Below are 17095 nucleotides of genomic sequence, written 5' to 3'. Positions count from 1 at the left end.
AGGGCGCAGTTTCTACTCCACTTCCACTTGTAGGTATCGCTCTTACACAAACAAATCCATACTGTACCCCTCTTCAACAAAAACATTTCCAAGAAAATTTATATAACGATAAAGACCAGGGATAAAAGACCAGTTGAACTAAATGACAGCCCTAAACCACCACACACACGTGACCATGTTCAGTCCATAACTGGTTCACAAGCAAACACTTACATGTAACCAAAAGTAGGAAAATACACTGCTGATGTACAGCGTGCTCAGAAAGTCATATGTGATTGTCAATTGTCACTACTCACAGCAACTTAGGGAGTCTATTTGTATTATTCAATTATAACAGTAAGATTCAGCCACCCAATTGGATAACATCTTCTGAAATGCTGCACATCGGCCCAAAATACACAATTAGTAGAAGCCAATTGCGTGTCAGAGCAGAAAAATATTATCACCGATAGAGGGCGCTCGTACACATAAAACTCTATGCAGTCTTCTCTATACCCTCATTCTGATTAAAATGAATTACGTTCCACTTTATTCATTCATTAATGATGGATCAGCCAGAGGTGGCAGCTTTAGGTAAGGGAAATGATACCTAAGATAAGGGAAATTCTCTGGAAACCTGTGTTTGACAACAATGCATAACACAGGACCACGGGGTGGTGTCTGACTTCACCACTTTTGTTCATTCCCTTAAAACACAAACCATCGATGATAACTTGGACGAACCCGTCTGTAGGCTGCTGAAGTGTCTGGCTAGACTGAATATCTAATTCCTAACTTTCCACTAATAGCGCCACAGCCCCGCCCACACACTATTTATCAATGCCACGTGTCCAATTTACATAACTTGAAGACATCAATTCTATCGAACCGCGAGAAATTATATTACCACACTGCATGGAGATATCACATGATTCATTATGATTTGTATCATTGGAGATTCCTTGGATAAGTTAATCATGTCTTCCATATCATGGGCCATATGTAGGCAAATTCAGAGACTAGTTTTAAAAATTCCGGAAACGCACTTTTAAGCATACCCATAACTGTTCTTCTCAATTCCCATTTTAAATTATAGGGACGATTCAGAATTTACTTCCAGGGGGGGGGGGGGGGGAGGATTTTCAGGGGGGGCCACCCATTTTTCCCAAGAAAATTTAGGGGGGGCCAGACAAAAATACCACAATCTTTTAGGGGGGGCCAAGGAAAAAAAACATCAATTCAATATTTGCCCAGAATTTCTGATCTCTACAAAAGAGCACCGTAGACGCTACCTGGGTGACAGATAAACTCAACATGTTTAGTTAAACTCCTTTAGCTGCCAAATTAGGTGATATTCACAGTGGTTTGTTTATGCATCTACTGCAGTATCTTGTTCTCCTCCCTGAAGCGTTATAAAATGTCCAGTATTTAGCGTGTCAATACAAACCATACAGTGAACAGTCAGGGTTGTTTTTGTTGAAAAGAGATCTCGGATCAAGTCCAGACTAGAATTCATTTATCAACAATAACAATGGTCATTTATGTTCACACTGGTATGTTGCTAAATACAGCATTGGGTGTTCTATGTAGTGATAGAATAACAAACAAATGCTGATACACAGAGATGAACATTGAACAAATGCTAAAAATTACAGCAAATGTCTTTTTAAGGTTGGGTTTACCTTGTAGCTTGTAAAGCAGTTGAAAGTTGCATGATAAAGAAGTGTTAATTTATGCAAATGTATGCAAATCACCTGATTTCTTGGCTTCTTTTGCCTCCCAATTTCAAAATTTCCAACGAATTTAACTCCACTCCGGCTGGGTCAAATTTTCTGAAATTTCACATTATGTTTTTTAAATGCTATATAACACAACAACTATCAATTGGTTTTGTTTGGCAATAAAGCTCTTACATTTTAATAAGAGGCATTTGAATAAGAGGCATTTTAATTTTGCTGATCATGATTTTAATCAATTATCTGATTATTAGAGTGTCAGTCTTTAAACCCCTACAATTTTAAAATGAAGATGGATAATGCCAAGTAAAATAGTTGTTTTTTTCTACATGAATACTATCCTTTCAAGTGAAATATTACATTTCAGAAAATACTGTCTAGTTTTCGACTTAAATTAATTTTTATCATTAATACAAAAATTGAGGTTTTTTACCCCAAATATACACCCACTCATCCTTTGAGTAAACTACTGCTACTGCTACTCTTCTTTTCTGCTCCTTTTTTCTATGTTTCATTCTCATCAATTTTACCCTTTCTAAATTTTTTAAATGTTCTACATAACTTTTTACAGTGCTTACATCTACTATAAACTTTTTTGAAAATAAATTTATGGCCATCTCATCTTCAAGGTGCTTTTCAACGAATAGGTTTTAATGTTGAAAATAAAAATATTATGTATTACTGTCAAAAATATATGGTGCAAAATTTACAAAAGGGTTGATTTTCCAATAATCCTGTATGTGCATCCAGAAGATCATGTGGCACTGCACAAATGCTATGGTGTCGGATTGTTGAAATATTGTGTACACAAGAAATTTGCTGTAGTCCAAGAAGTGATCTCAGTGTGTATGAGGCTAGGAGAAATGTGGATAGGCTTACACATTGTGTATTGATGCTAATACTTTTGTGTCCCATTCATTCTAATATGTATAATCAAAGATTTCACAGTGGCGGCTGGCAGAAAAGGCAAAAAAACAAATTAACATGTATTGTTTCGTGTCATCTGAAAACATGCGCATCATGACTATTTTAAAATTAAAGTTTGTGAAAAAAATTTGAAATATGAATGCTCTGTCAATTTTGAAAAATACTGCTGACAAAATGTGAATTTTGACTTACACAGGGTTATCTGCATTTTAATATGAACATTGGATTGTGAATGGAATGAGCAGAATAACATGTGAATTCATGTTTTGGATAAGGTGTTTTGTTCAAGAAATGTTCTAAAACATTCCTTAGCATTGTTGCTTTCAGTGGCAGCAACTTGGTTTTATGACAACCAAATTAGAAAAAAAGAGAAAATTAAAAACAAGTTGGCTTTCACCAATTTTAATTCCTAATGTTTAAAACTTTCACCATGAGTCTGCAAATATTCAGCATCATCAAATGAAAATGTATGCTGAACGTGTGCATGTATATGTACATCTCACTTTCCAGAAATATCTGGATATCTGCAAATGAGATGTACCATTAAACTTCAAGATATATATCACTTTGCCAATTATCTGCTCCTCTGATTTACTGTTCACCATTTCTAACTGACATCTTTGCTTGTCTTTGTGTGCATCATATGTATCAGTGAGACATAACGAAAAAAGTATTCATATTTAGTAATTAACTTTTCTTCAGAAATTTACAACCAGATATGTTTATTGCTACCCTTTCAAAAGTGTGCCACTTGCAGTCCCTGCAAATCATTCTTTTTATAGTCATATAACCCTGAAATGATTTGTTATATCATCGATTAAATGTCCACTACAGTTCCTGCAACTTGTTAGACTGGATATGTCTGGATATGTCTATAATGTATAAGCATGCATGTATATATTAGGGGGGGCCATGGAAAAAAAACAGGAAAGATGAGGGGGGGCCATAGATTTTTCTATAATTTACTAGGGGGGGCCACGGAAAAAAATCACCGAGAAAATAGAAAATCCTCCACCCTCCCCCTGGAAGTAAATTCTGAATCGTCCCTTATAGGGAGACTAGTTGCGCCAGTTTTCAGAAATCAAAGGATGTTGATTTTTCTCCTTATAGATATAACAAAAGAAATTTGCATCCTAACCCCTTGAGTTTGTCATAACTCCCAAAGTTTGGTATTTGTAATTCGCTGTATTGTGATACCAGGTGTGTTGTCTACAATTGTGGGATGCAAATCAATCTGATCAGTGAGAGACTGCAACATTTATGGATTCACATGTTGCTCACACCTGCCAATGTCATCTTCCCTGCTAGTTGACCAGTGAAGGATGATGAAGAATAGAGACCTGATCCCTGTATCTGATTTTAATCAAATTGCAATTTTAAGGATTTCTAAGTCAAAAGTTACATCTGAGTAACAGTTGTAGTGGTAGCTTTGCCCAAGCTTTGAGACTTCGATTGGCTGTGAGGGCGCACTACATTTGTGGCCACTGCAGTCCCATACTGCGTCAAAGATAACAACCCAACTTCAAAATCACCAGAAAAAAAAGTTTGTGGTTTCATATTTTCTAGTGTTTTCCCTGCAGTCAGAACTTTACCGATGTACTTCTGTGAACACTTTTGAATACTTAATACTTTGAGTCAAGTTATTAATATCTGCAAATTGTCAAGAGTCAACTATACAATAAACTCATGCAGTACAAGTCTATGGACACTTGGCCAACAGGGAGTGTCAGATTGGCTGTGAGGGCGCACTACATTTGTGGCCACTGGAGTCCCATACTGGGTCAACAGTCACATGATAACAACCAGAGTTGTGCGAGATACAATAAAAATTGTGGGAGATCTTCACACTGGAACGGAGTCATAACAACAACACAATCAACAAAATCACCAGAAAAAGTTTGTAGTTTCATATTTTCTAGTTTTTTCCCTGCAGTCTGAACATTACCGATGTACTTCTGTTTACACTTTTGAATACTTAATGCTTATTATTATAAGTTATTAATATCTGCACATTGTCAAGAGTAACCTGTACAATAAACTCGTGCAGTACAAGTCTAAATGAGCACCTGGCCACTGAGGGGAGAGTCAGATTGACTGTAAGGGCGCACTACATTTGTGACCACTGGAGTCCTGGTACTGGGTCAATAGTCCCAGATAACAACTAGTTGTTTGAGATACAATAATTGTGGGAGATCTTCACACTGAAATAGAGTCAAAACAACCACACAAATCAGTTATTTTTTGTAAGAATATATAGTTTAATTTTAGTAACTCTTTGAATCGATGAGGAACAATATATCTTGCAGGTACATGCTAACATTAAAAAATAATTTATCAAAATCTGTGCAGAGTAATTAGTATAGAACATTTAACAAATTCACCTTAAAACATGTTATAAAACCAATGTCTGGTAAAGCAGCTTTAAAACTCTTATCTGTTTTGCAACAGAGTAAAACACATGAAATGCGAAGATGTCCTTGCAAAATGTAGTCTGCATTCAAGATGTACTTTTTTTTCATGAACAAGCATGCAAAACTGGTTAGTTCAAGAACAATGATTTCATTTGTGGCAACGTCAATGAACATTTGATGAAGTTTCTGATTTTGCAATGATTTTTATGGATTTGTAATGTCAAAAATCAACAAAGAAAGATAAAAGGAATTTTTTCATATAGTTTTGGAGATAAAATGTTCTCAAGGTATCACCCTGTTACCACCATAATTTGGCCCAAACCAATTGTTTATACAGCAAAGTTGGGCCCCTATACATGGGCAAAGGGGGTGAGAGGGTTAAAAAGTTGTTTTTTTTCTCTGAAAGGCTAAGAGAAAATTTTGGTCACTGGGAAAGATCTTGATTGATATAATCTTGAGATGCATCTTTGGTGTCAAGTCACAAGAAGTAGATCTCTTCTCAAAATCCTTTGATAAAAGGATGCTGAAGAGCCTCACTGGCCCGTATTCTGCTGTGTGGATTCAAATCTAGTAATCTTTTCAGAAGATCATACGCCGAATCAGGAACTTTATTCCAAGATTCCAGTTCATCATCTAAGGCTTTTACCTGACTGCTCTTCCGTAGCCGTGGGGAGGTCCTGACTGGCTTCCTGCTGCTCGCTTCTTCTTCCTGGAGTTTTCGCTTCCGGGCTATCAGCAGCTGTTCAGGTGTTTTGTTGCCGTACTTGCCCCGGAGTTGTTGGCACATGGTTTTCAGGTCAAGGGCAGGTTGGATAGGGCTACACTGTAGATCTTTACCTGTGTGATCATGGGACATAAATATGAAAGATCAGGGTGGTTACAAATGTGATATGAAAATACTTGCACCAGGATCATGTCATAATCAATTTGAGAGTCGAATATCTCCGAGGAACATTCTACCTAAACAACCTAAAATACTTTGGATCATAAAAACACTTGTGAAAAATTTTCTCATTCAAAACATATAAATCTTACTAGACAGATGCAACTTTGGACAAGCAAAACTTTAGCATCATTGGTGCCATCTACAGTTCTTGTTGGTAAAATGAAGGCAGGTTATGGAAAATGGTAACCTTTATTAGCACACCAAAGTTTGATACACTTCCTGAAAGAAAGTGGTACTTCCTCACAGTTTACAATGAGATAATATGTTCAAACTGCCTACCATATTTCTTTGCTGCTGCTTTCATTTCTTGAGTTCCAACAATGCTGATAATTTGAGCCAGTGCGGTCATGTCGTCCGGCGCCCGGAAGAACGGATACCGTGCCGTGAGTAGTGTGAGAAAGATAACCCCAGCTGACCACATGTCTACAGCTGAAATGCAAGGACAGAAAAAAATGCTATCCATCAAGATCATGGCACTGAAGAAGAACTCCTCCATGGCAGTGTTATTATTCCAAGAAGTGAAATGGTTTTACCGTGCCTTTTTCGATGAGTATTATGTGTAAAGGCAGTGCTTTAACAATGCCATACCAAGACTTTGATATATTGCAAACTTCTTTGAGTTACATGGTAAAAGTGCGAGGAGTGAATTCTCTGCGGTTTACATCTGTCGGCTGGGCTCAACGGTTTCACTGATAGAAATGCCTAGTCACATAACTGGAGCATTGTGAGAGAAGCTAATGGCCACAGTGGAATTATATTGTAAATACATTAATTTTCAAAGGGAAAGTTCTATTTACAGTAATTACACAAACTACAATTTTTATCCCTCCTCTTCATATCAAAATAAAAAAATAACACTACAGAATTGTTGATTGCCTCACCTGTTGTCTGATCTGGACACTTTAACAACACCTCAGGTGCTCTGAACCCAGGTGTACCAGCCCTGGGAGCATTCTGATTGGCTCTGCCCAAACACATTGAGCACACCTGTGGTTGTCCATAACAGTTGCACGTATTCTGTGCCACTGGCTTGGTGACTTTCCTGCTGGTATACGCCTGCTGTCTTCCGAACACTGTTTGCTTGGTCTGGAACCTCGTCTTGGCAGGAATTATTGCTTTTTTGGCAGCGACTGTCTGTTTGGGCGATTTGAACGCCTTCTGGTTCATGTTTAAGCGCCTGGCCTTCTGGTTAGGCGTTAGAGTGTTCGGGTTTCGTTCGCTCAGCTTAGGTTCAATGATGCGAGAATGCTGCTTGCCAGAAGTGGTCATATCAGAAGACTGCTGACTCTGTTCAACGAGAAAAGGCATGGAAACAATTTATAACCCTTTCATGATTGTACTGGAAAATTATAAGTGCATCATTATTTCACAAGTGAATTTTATTGAAGTGGTCACTGCAAGAGTAAAGGAACTGACAAAATCAAATCCCATCTGCATGAAGCATTTGGTGAGTTTGAATTTCTTTCTAAATCTTCTTTAACCCTTTGCAGCCCAGCCATTTGCATAACAATGTACAGTGGAGACCAGAACTCCCCACTCAAAAATTAAAATATTCTGTAATCATTAACAGTGTATTGTTTATTCCAAATTTGTAAAAAAGTGGCTCAAAACTGACTACAGCAACCTGAAATTATTTTAAAGCTCATGAAATTTCCCTTCCAATGATATATTGCTTATGGGGAATTCAAGAAATTTTCTTGACACTTTTCCTCATCAAATGAAGCTGGCAGCTGATTTATTGCGCAGTTTTACACTTTCCTTTTCAGGTAAGAAGTCCCAGATGAAATAAAAATAAACAAAACACATAATTTGAGTGTTTCTTCTTTTTTTACATAATGTTATTTTGAAAATCAATGTTTTTCTAATTTTGCAATTGTTGTAGCATCATAGAGCCGAGAATTTGCTGTACATATTATTATATATCATCAACCAACTTGTGCAAAATTTCATGGCGCATTGAGGAAATGTTTGCATCATTTTTAAACGTATTATAAAGTAAAAGTAATATTGAACACAAAATTATCAAATTTAAAACAAAATAAAAGTATTTATTTATAAAGTGTCTTTAATTCAAAAAAATGAGGGTACGATAATTCTCTTTTTGGCGCCTGTAGGCTACCGTGTACGTCCGCCTTTCTTTCCAATAAATCCTGGGGATCGAAGCTCAGACAGTATCCGCTAAGGGGACAAGTAAGCATCTAAACTTTGAAATACTACTTGACTGGCTTGGTTTGCATGTACTGGTATTGCATGTACTGGATCATATGACCTTTGAATTTTATCATAGCCTAATCAATTGACAGCTGGCGAAATGACCGTAATTTGCGTGAAAAGAAAATTGAACGCCTGAGGTCAAGATGAGGTCGAACTTTGAACGTACGATCATGCACGGTTGAGGTCACCGGCGGGCATATCGAGTTCATTATCATTGACATGAAAATACTTCTGATATCGGTTCTTTGGCATTACTTTTGCGATCCCCGGTACTTGTAATCTGTCGTCTGTTGACCAGTAGTCGTTTACATCTGGCATGGTGCATGCATGGTGTGAATTTCGATCAAAATATTTTGCTATGAACGCCCGCATTTCATCAACCTTCGTCTCATACCAGTACTGGTTTACGTCGGCGCCAGACCATCGATACTAAGTCGCGTAGTGGTTGATTTCATCGACAACTTGTTGACGGAAAGGCGGCGGAATTAACAGAAAAAATAATCTATCGGCTGAGCTCCGATGCCTAAACTATGATAAGAACCAGATTCAGCGACCAGAAAATTCAGAAGATCGAAATTTCCTACCATGAGGCGACCCTATGAGATCTCACACTATTTATCGGGCGCTTCCGGTTATAGTTTGCAGCATGTACTTGCCGTAGCGCTGCATCGATCTCACTAGCCCTACGAGTATGGCGAGAGTGTCCGGCTTTGGCTACGCCGCCTGTGGCGGCGTAGCCAAAGCCGGACACTCTCGCCATACTCGTAGGGCTACGATCTCACCTACGTCAATGTCACTCACTGTTTCTACATGTTGAAAACGGAATCAACAGAAAAAATAATCCACTGGATGAGCTCCGACGCCTAAACGATGATAAGGGCCAGATTCAGCGACCAGAAAATTTGGAAGATCAAAATTTTATACCATGGGACGACGACGGATCTCACGCAAGATATCGGGCGCTTCCGGTTACAGTTTGAAGTCGTAAAACTGGAGTATTTGCCATAGCGCTGCATCGATCTCGCCAACGTCTATGTCACTCACTGTGTCTACGTCTGAAAAGCCTTCAAATTCATCCTTTTTGTCATTGTCAATGAAAATTCTCATGATTTAGGTATTCGAGTGACCGACATCTGCGATTTCTCAGTGAGGGTTAACGCTACGGCAGGACGTAAACAAAAATTTAAAATTCAAACTTAGCGACGCGTCTGAGAAAACATCGATCGATTTTGTGCAAAAACTTTTAATGGCAACCTGTATATTTATGAGCGGGAAAATGTAGCCTAACATTTGCTTAGTACGTCATCAGAAAATGATGATACGTTCATCACGGAAAACCGTTACGTTTCCCGCATTTTCAAATCGACCCGGAAGTCTGGAATGTTCGGGCGCTTTGGCCGCACCCCCATAGGGCGTTTGAGGGCGCTCTGGACTGCAAAGGGTTAATGCAACACACAGTCAAATGATTGACTGTGAATGAGACTCTACATTAACCCTTTCACTGAGATGCTTTGGCCCAAAACCATTGTTATCAACAGTTATTGCGGACCTGTAAACTCAGAATAGGGGTGCTGGTGAATGAGTTTTAGTCTTTTCCATATAATTTTTGTCTACATCAAGAATTTTAGATGGCGTCAGATCAACAATTTATTCATTTGTACATACTTACATTTCATTGCCAAGAAAAATTTTGTACCAGCTCAAATGATCATGTTATCATTGGATAGCAAAGAAATTGACTCGTATGCATTTTCTGAACAATAACATTCTAAAGCTTGATGTGACAAAAGTACGCAATTAATACAGGCTTAAAACTCATACTAACTTCATTCTCTATGAGTGATGCAGCCCTCTTGACTTTCCTTGGTGAAGACGAACTGGCTTCACACGTTTCCACTTTTGACTTGTATCTGCGGGCAGTGGGTACAGGTGCTCTGTGAGCTAAACCAAAGTCAACCAGTGCATACCTGAAAAAGTAACGATATAGTTATCTGTTATTATTTGGAATCTCTCACAATTTACTGCTCTTTTTGGTGATGCACTGTGATTTCAGGGATGTACACTGGTTTCGTTTTTGCATCACTATCAATCTCAAGACTGGGGGGTTCTCAACAAGAGGGATTTTGAGGGGTGACTCACCCTCATTTTTCGAGCAACCTATTAATATGTTAATAGTCATACAAAAGGATACATTTTCACAACAAAACAATATGCAAATTGTTCATAGATATGTAATTTTAGCTGCCCCGCTGTTTGTCTAAGCTGTGAAGAACACTGTCGTGTCATTGCTTTCACTAGTTTTTGAAGATTTCACTGTAAAAAGGAAGTTTGGCAGGCAGCACTTGACAAAATAGTATGCATCACTTAGTCAAAAAATTATTTTTGATGTAGCAAATTTCTCTTTTTTCATGACTATATTGGCATGGGACTGGCACAAAATTTCAAGAAAGTGAATAAAATAACTATGAAATCATGAATTCTCCTGTTCCATGTACACCATTTTTTTTCTCTTTATATAGTATACATGAAAGGCAGCAGAATTCCTTGAACTTACTTTTTCAGCGTTCTGTTGTACAGGAAATTACTTGGCTTTATGTCTCTGTGGATGATGTCAAACTTGTGAACCCGTTTCAAGGCAATGAATAAATTGCGCATGTATTCCCTGACTTCAAGGACAGACATATCGTAAACATAGTCCTGTAGGAGTAAACCATACAAGTCAAGACAAATGATTAAAATGTAAACTTCCATGACTTGCTTAACAGTGCCAATAAGGAGGATGTCAGAGTTCAAGCATGATATGCAAAAATATATATTTGTTCAAAAACTTTCATCAGACTTGGAAACCAATTTTACAGGACTCATGAAAATGGTACCTTGATTCTGAATAACACTATAAAAATTATTTTATGCCAAATAACATGACCACAAGCATAGGTAGTAAAGATATTAAAGTCTAGGGACTTGATCCACGGGATCAAGTTTGTTTTAGTCTGTAAGAGGATTATGGAGTGTCATAGCCTTTTGTTTTCCATAGAAATTGTAACCTAGGAAGTAAATTTCCTTGCAAGACGATCTGACGCTGGCACAGGCCTTTAACGAAAAGAAAAATTGGTAAGAATTTCTGTCAACAGCAGCTAAATGCTGAAAGCATGTTAATATATTTAGCAATGAACCTATAAACATGATCAGAGTTACTGCAATTTCTTGTTAAAATAGTCTTACACACTACTGGTGCGAGGTATTCTCAAAACCATAACAGATTTTTCCTGAACTGGTAAAAGTCTTCTTATTACTGTACTGAACAGTTGTAAATTTTAAAAACACTGATTGTTATAACTCTTTGCAGTTTGATATTGTAACTTGATATACTTACACTGAATTTATCATGGGTGAAATATGGCATGACGATGACAACATTGTCTTTCTCTCGTAAACAAAGCTGCACTCCCATGACATTATCACAACCACTGTGAGATCAAAAAAAATTCATCACAAATATTAGAGTTATTGTGATAACTGACTGCAAACTGAGGCATACTCACCCACAATTATTTGTTTGTCAGTTAAATCAACATTTTCTGTAGAGAAGTCAGGCATGTTCAAGGGGAAGTTCACCAAGGATGATTTTTACATATGTGGTAGCTCTGTGGTCATTTACCCAGGAAAAACTATTTTCACCATTTATAACTCGCAAGAATTTTTACAAAAACGATAAAAATAGTACAGGAAGTTGCCCACGTAATTTGAATCATGGGAAAAAAGCTCCAAGCTTGGAGCTTGCATAATGTGATATGGAAGGGACCATCTCCGGATGGGTAAGGCCCCCACATTGTCCACTCACAGTAACTCGGTAGTAAACAGCAACACAAAATCTGACAGTGGACAGTTTATTATAAGTGAATCATCGTTTATGCAAGGATACTCAGTATAAACAAAAGTTATGTAAATACGCACAGCCTGGTTTAAGCATGGATGAGTGGGCAATGCCATACCCATGGGAAAATGGTCCCTTCCATATCACATTATGCAAGCTCCAAGCTTGGCGCTTTTTCCCATGATTCAAATTACATGGGCAACTTCCTGTACTATTTCTATCGGTTTTTGTAAAAATTTTGCGAGTTATAAATGGCGAAAATAGCTTTTCGGGGTAAGTGACCACAAAGCTACCACATATGTAAAAAATCATCCTTGGTGAACTTCCCCTTTCAGGTCCATTTGGCAAATTGCTGCTTTTCAGCAACTCTGCATTGCATGGATATCTTAGATGTTCTGGGTTGTGGTATAATTAAGCACTTTCAAGCACATAACTCTGGTATTCAATAAGCAAGTCACCAACTGTCGGAGCTTTTGTTACCAGCGCTGTAATAATCTAGGTCTTACTCCTGTTTCATCTAACTTTTCACCACAAAGCTTTGTAACAACCAGAAAAGGGCATGGTTTTCAGTGATATATATTTACATGATACAATCTGGATAGACAGCCTTTGGTTAGCATGGGCTGCCATATCATGATGTATCATGATATTCACTTTGGCTGAAAAGGTGTAAAATGTGCTCTGATTCGTTGTCTGGGGAAGGGAAAATATCCATGTACTTACCCAATGGTGTGAAGACATCGTAGTTCACTCTCTATCCTGCTTGGATGGCTTGTTGGAACCAGGTGTTTCAATGCAAATGTGGTATCTACGTGTGGGTAGGCTTTAAGTTTAGCTGAGTACACAGCGCTGAAGGTACCTTGAAGTAAGATATGGCGACAGCACAATGAACAGAAAGTTGCATTTTGAAAGATAACTTTTGATTGCAATGGCAAGATCATAATGTGCTACTTGCAAGTTCAAGGAGGGACAATGCTGATGATGGTAATATTGATGATGTCAGCACCGTAGGCCAGTATTACCAATATTACCATCATGCGCAATAACCCCCCCCCCCCTTTGTTTCTGAAAGTCAAAAACTGACTCCTCATACGTAGATATAAGATGAACCCATTTTTGTCTTCTTTTCCTCGCCCAATTTTCAAACACTGCCTTTATCACACCTATGTACTTTTAGGTCATACTGAATCCATACAAAACATGAAAAAGTATTATGATTGCAGTCTTTTTTATTGGAAGTTTCAAAATTTTCTTCACACACCAGGTTTACTTGAACCTGCACTTTTGAGTACACTATCAAGACATGATTCCTTGTATTTCTCTTTTATTGTACATGCATGTTGAAGAGTTAGTTGTGGGCATACTGAAGAGGGCAGCAAACTTATCATGTGCAAACAAAACCAAATTTGGATTGTATTGAAAAATAAACTTTCACCTTACCTGAACCAATCTTGTTTGTTATCTCAAAGGTTTCTCCTAATTTTGATATACTTTTTGATAATTTGTCCATATCTTGTTTTACTTTCTCTGTAACAATTGAAAAATGTGAAAAATTGTCAGTTACAAGTTCAACAGCTAACACTGACAGGCTATAGACTTGTTTTTTTTTCCATTTATGTAAAGTTCAGCCAGTCTATGAATAGCCATTCATATTATCACGCAGAAACTGATAGTATTGAGGTATGAGCTATAATCATAGACCCTGTTTCTCGAGGAGAGGGTGTCTATGCAGTAAAGAAGTGATTGTACAACTTTCAGAATGATATTAAGTTCAATAAATACACATCCTATACATTTTCCAGAAACATATAATATAGTATGACCTCCATGATATGATATACAACCATGTAGGTAAGAAGAGTTGAGGTTACTGTAACATAACTAACAGTAACGCAGCAATGGATATGACAAATACTGTACCTGGAATTTCATCTTCCACAGAGCGTTTCCGTTTGCGAGGTGGCGTTGTTGCCAAGCTGCAATGTGCTAACGTTTGATCTCTCGTGAAAACATTTGCCAAGCACGCCATCTTTTATCACCGGACGACTCTTATTTCTGTTGATAGGAGGCGAAACAATGAGTTCGTATCATTCTCTTGAGTCTGACAACTCGTGGATACTATTTTGGTTCATCCATTAACAACTGAACTAGTTCAGATCGTGTACGATTTTGCAAACTTCACAAAGGCGCGAACGGAAATCTACGTCAAGTTCGAAGTTGTCAAGCCGTAACACTAAGCTGTTGATTTTACCAATGATATTGGCAAGTAATCGAAATGCTTCAACTGAAGTGGATGACTTTTGTGTCCGATAAAATGAATTTAGCTACTGACCTGATCCTTGCAAGAAGTTTCCTCTGTACAAAATCTAAGCATTTACATTTCGCGCGCGGGTGACCACATATGGAAGTCCTCGACAAAGACCTCGCGTATGGACACAGTACCGAGGTTTTCCGAAGTACAGGCAGAAACTTTTTAGATCCATTGATTTCGTTTATATATTCATACAATAAAATTATGTGAAAACATTTCAAATGCAATAAAATATTTGATATATTGGTGGGCAGAAGAAATAATACTATGTTGGTCTTTACTAGCCTCTCCAGAGGGCGCTGTCTATGACCTTTGGCTTTCCAGCAGTAGACTTGCTTTCGCGTGCGACCAATGACATCGCTCAGTGAAGTCGCGTTCGAAGTGAGGCAAAGTATATGACAGTCACATGTATGATTCATCGACAATGGCAAGCGAAAGCCAAACGTTGCAATATTCTAGAAAAAAAAAACTATTTTCTTTTTATCAAAAACATTTTCCTTTTGTGTAAACATATTTCCCTTTTGTAAAAATCAATTTTCTTTGTGTAAAAACCCATTTTCGTTTTGTAAAAATCGGATTTTCTTTGCGTAAAAACCTATTTCTTAGTGTAAAATACAACTTTCTTTTATTAAAAAACATTTTCTGTTTGTTAAAAGCATTTTCTTTTTGTAAAACCTATTTTCTTTTTGTACAAACCACAGTCCCTCTATGTGTACAAAAATATCTTCTTGTTGCACAACCTTCATTCATGTTGCAAAATCTATGCTTGTATTCAAAAGCATGTAAAGCGGCCATTCGTATTGGTCACGTGTCACACCTGTTTGAGCTTGCCCAACTCACGTTTCTCTTTAAAATGATCAACATCTCCGTCCGATACATGTGGTGTGTTCGAAAGCTGAGAAAGTTCTCAAAAATTAATCCACTTACCTTCAAATGTATAAACATACTCTCTGTTCTTCACACATTTGCAAGGCAATTTCACCAAAATTGTGCTGCATATTATGTACAGGTAATATATAATAGTCATACTATCAATGAGTCTTAGTCGAGTATGGCGAGAGCATCTGTATCTGGCTTTGGTTACGCCGCCTCCAAACTCCTTAGGACTACAATGAATTCATGCTCAATCGTGCCCAGTTCTATGTCGTCTGCTGCCATAGTCTGGTCGATCAACACATTAGTTGTTCATTTGCATAAAATATCTGGTAAATCAGTACGTACTACTCGGTACTCCAGCCAATTACGCCACTGGATCTACGCGTCAATCGGCTACTGTAATTTCTCGCCCTTTGTTATGAAAATCATGACCTTTTCTTTTCAAATGTAGATTTCGGGGTCAAAATTTCTATTTGGGGATACACAGCCATATGAAAACAATAAACATTTAGATCACGGTCCAAACTAACTGAAGGTCCATAGCTGTGGTGTTTTCGGACGGGATTTCTGACTTTTACGTGCTGGTTTGGACTTTTACGTTATTAACGCCGCCACCACACTAGCCGCAGCTGTGGTGGCGGCGTTAATATATAACGTAAAAGTCAAAACCAGCACGTAAAAGTCAGAAATCCCGTCCGAAAACACCACAGCTATTGACCCACAGCTAGGTCCAGACTAATACTTCCTCGGCGAGAAGAAACAATTTAGGGACGGACCATTAGATCTTGGGAAGGGGGGGTGGTCAAAAACAGAAAAAAAAATTTTCAGAGCAGAAAGTTAGGGAAAAAAAAATTTCGAACTAGTTTGCAAAATAAAAAAATAAATAAATAAGAAGACAAAGGCGTAAAAAAAATCTGCAAAAGTCTTTAAAATTTTGAATTTTTTTAGATTTTACCGACAGAAAGCAACTTTCTGTATTTTTTAGTACATCCTCCCGGCACATTTTTAATTTTAATTTATACATTTAGAGTGACTGTATCCCTTATACTGGAAGTTGTGATTATCTTATCTTTTCAGGACTTTTGTATTCTGATCACTTGAAAATTATGAAATTATAGAACCTGTTTTCTACTTGTTTCCTGCGTACAAACCAAGCAGGTACACTAGGTAAAACATTGAAAGTATGGTATGGTTGTCAAGACAGAAAGTTGTATTTGCCTTTTAAGATCAAGGTAAACAGATGCAGGCCATCAGTTTCATTTTTTTCCACAGCATTTTATTGCAATGATGAATGCAAGAATGGGTGAACAAGTAGAAACACGTCAAATTGATAAAACAACATATCAAGTCATTATGTATTATTTTGCTTTTAAAAAGGCATTTTCAATTCTTTTTTCTCAAAAAACAGCCTCAAAAAACAACAGCAACACATGTTTTAACATTCAACAAAACACTATGTAGAATGCCATCTATCCAACAAATCCCAACACAAAAACACACAAAAGGGGTTAAACTTTGAAAGTTTCTCGATAGCAAATACTGAATAAATCTTCATGAATAATAGTTTTTGTATAGCAAATTTCAAAGAAATTGGACAAGCCCTTTCAGAGAATACAGATTTTTTGACCATGAATGGCATAAATTGCCCTAAAAAGATAAATATTGAAATTTCAACACATCTATACACATCCAATCAATTTGGACATACTGCTACAGAGAAATAGATGTTTTGATCAAAAAAGGGCAACAATTGCTCTAAAAACACAAATATGCAAATTTAACTATATTATTTAGCTTATTTTAGCTTCTCAGCTTGTC

General features: G+C 37.4%; 1 protein-coding gene across 1 annotated transcript; it reads right to left on the bottom strand.

Moving 5' to 3' along the window:
• Positions 1–4876: 4876 nt before the first annotated feature.
• On the bottom strand, positions 4877–14517 carry LOC139114340 (cell division cycle 7-related protein kinase-like). Its single transcript, XM_070675998.1, has 10 exons — positions 14423–14517; positions 14011–14145; positions 13531–13617; positions 12814–12949; positions 11590–11683; positions 10768–10910; positions 10039–10180; positions 6881–7286; positions 6279–6428; positions 4877–5890 (listed from the first exon to the last, which is right to left on the bottom strand). The coding sequence occupies exons 2-10, from the start codon at positions 14117–14119 to the stop codon at positions 5553–5555; spliced, it is 1605 nt and encodes a 534-aa protein (XP_070532099.1). The 5' UTR covers positions 14120–14145; positions 14423–14517; the 3' UTR covers positions 4877–5552.
• Between the last annotated feature and the right edge of the window lie 2578 nt (positions 14518–17095).

The sequence above is a fragment of the Ptychodera flava genome, chromosome 16 (assembly GCF_041260155.1).
Source record: "Ptychodera flava strain L36383 chromosome 16, AS_Pfla_20210202, whole genome shotgun sequence".
Classification (NCBI taxonomy): domain Eukaryota; kingdom Metazoa; phylum Hemichordata; class Enteropneusta; family Ptychoderidae; genus Ptychodera; species Ptychodera flava.
The sequence above is the reverse complement of the archived record's forward strand: the minus strand, read 5'-3'. Positions and strand labels throughout refer to the sequence as shown.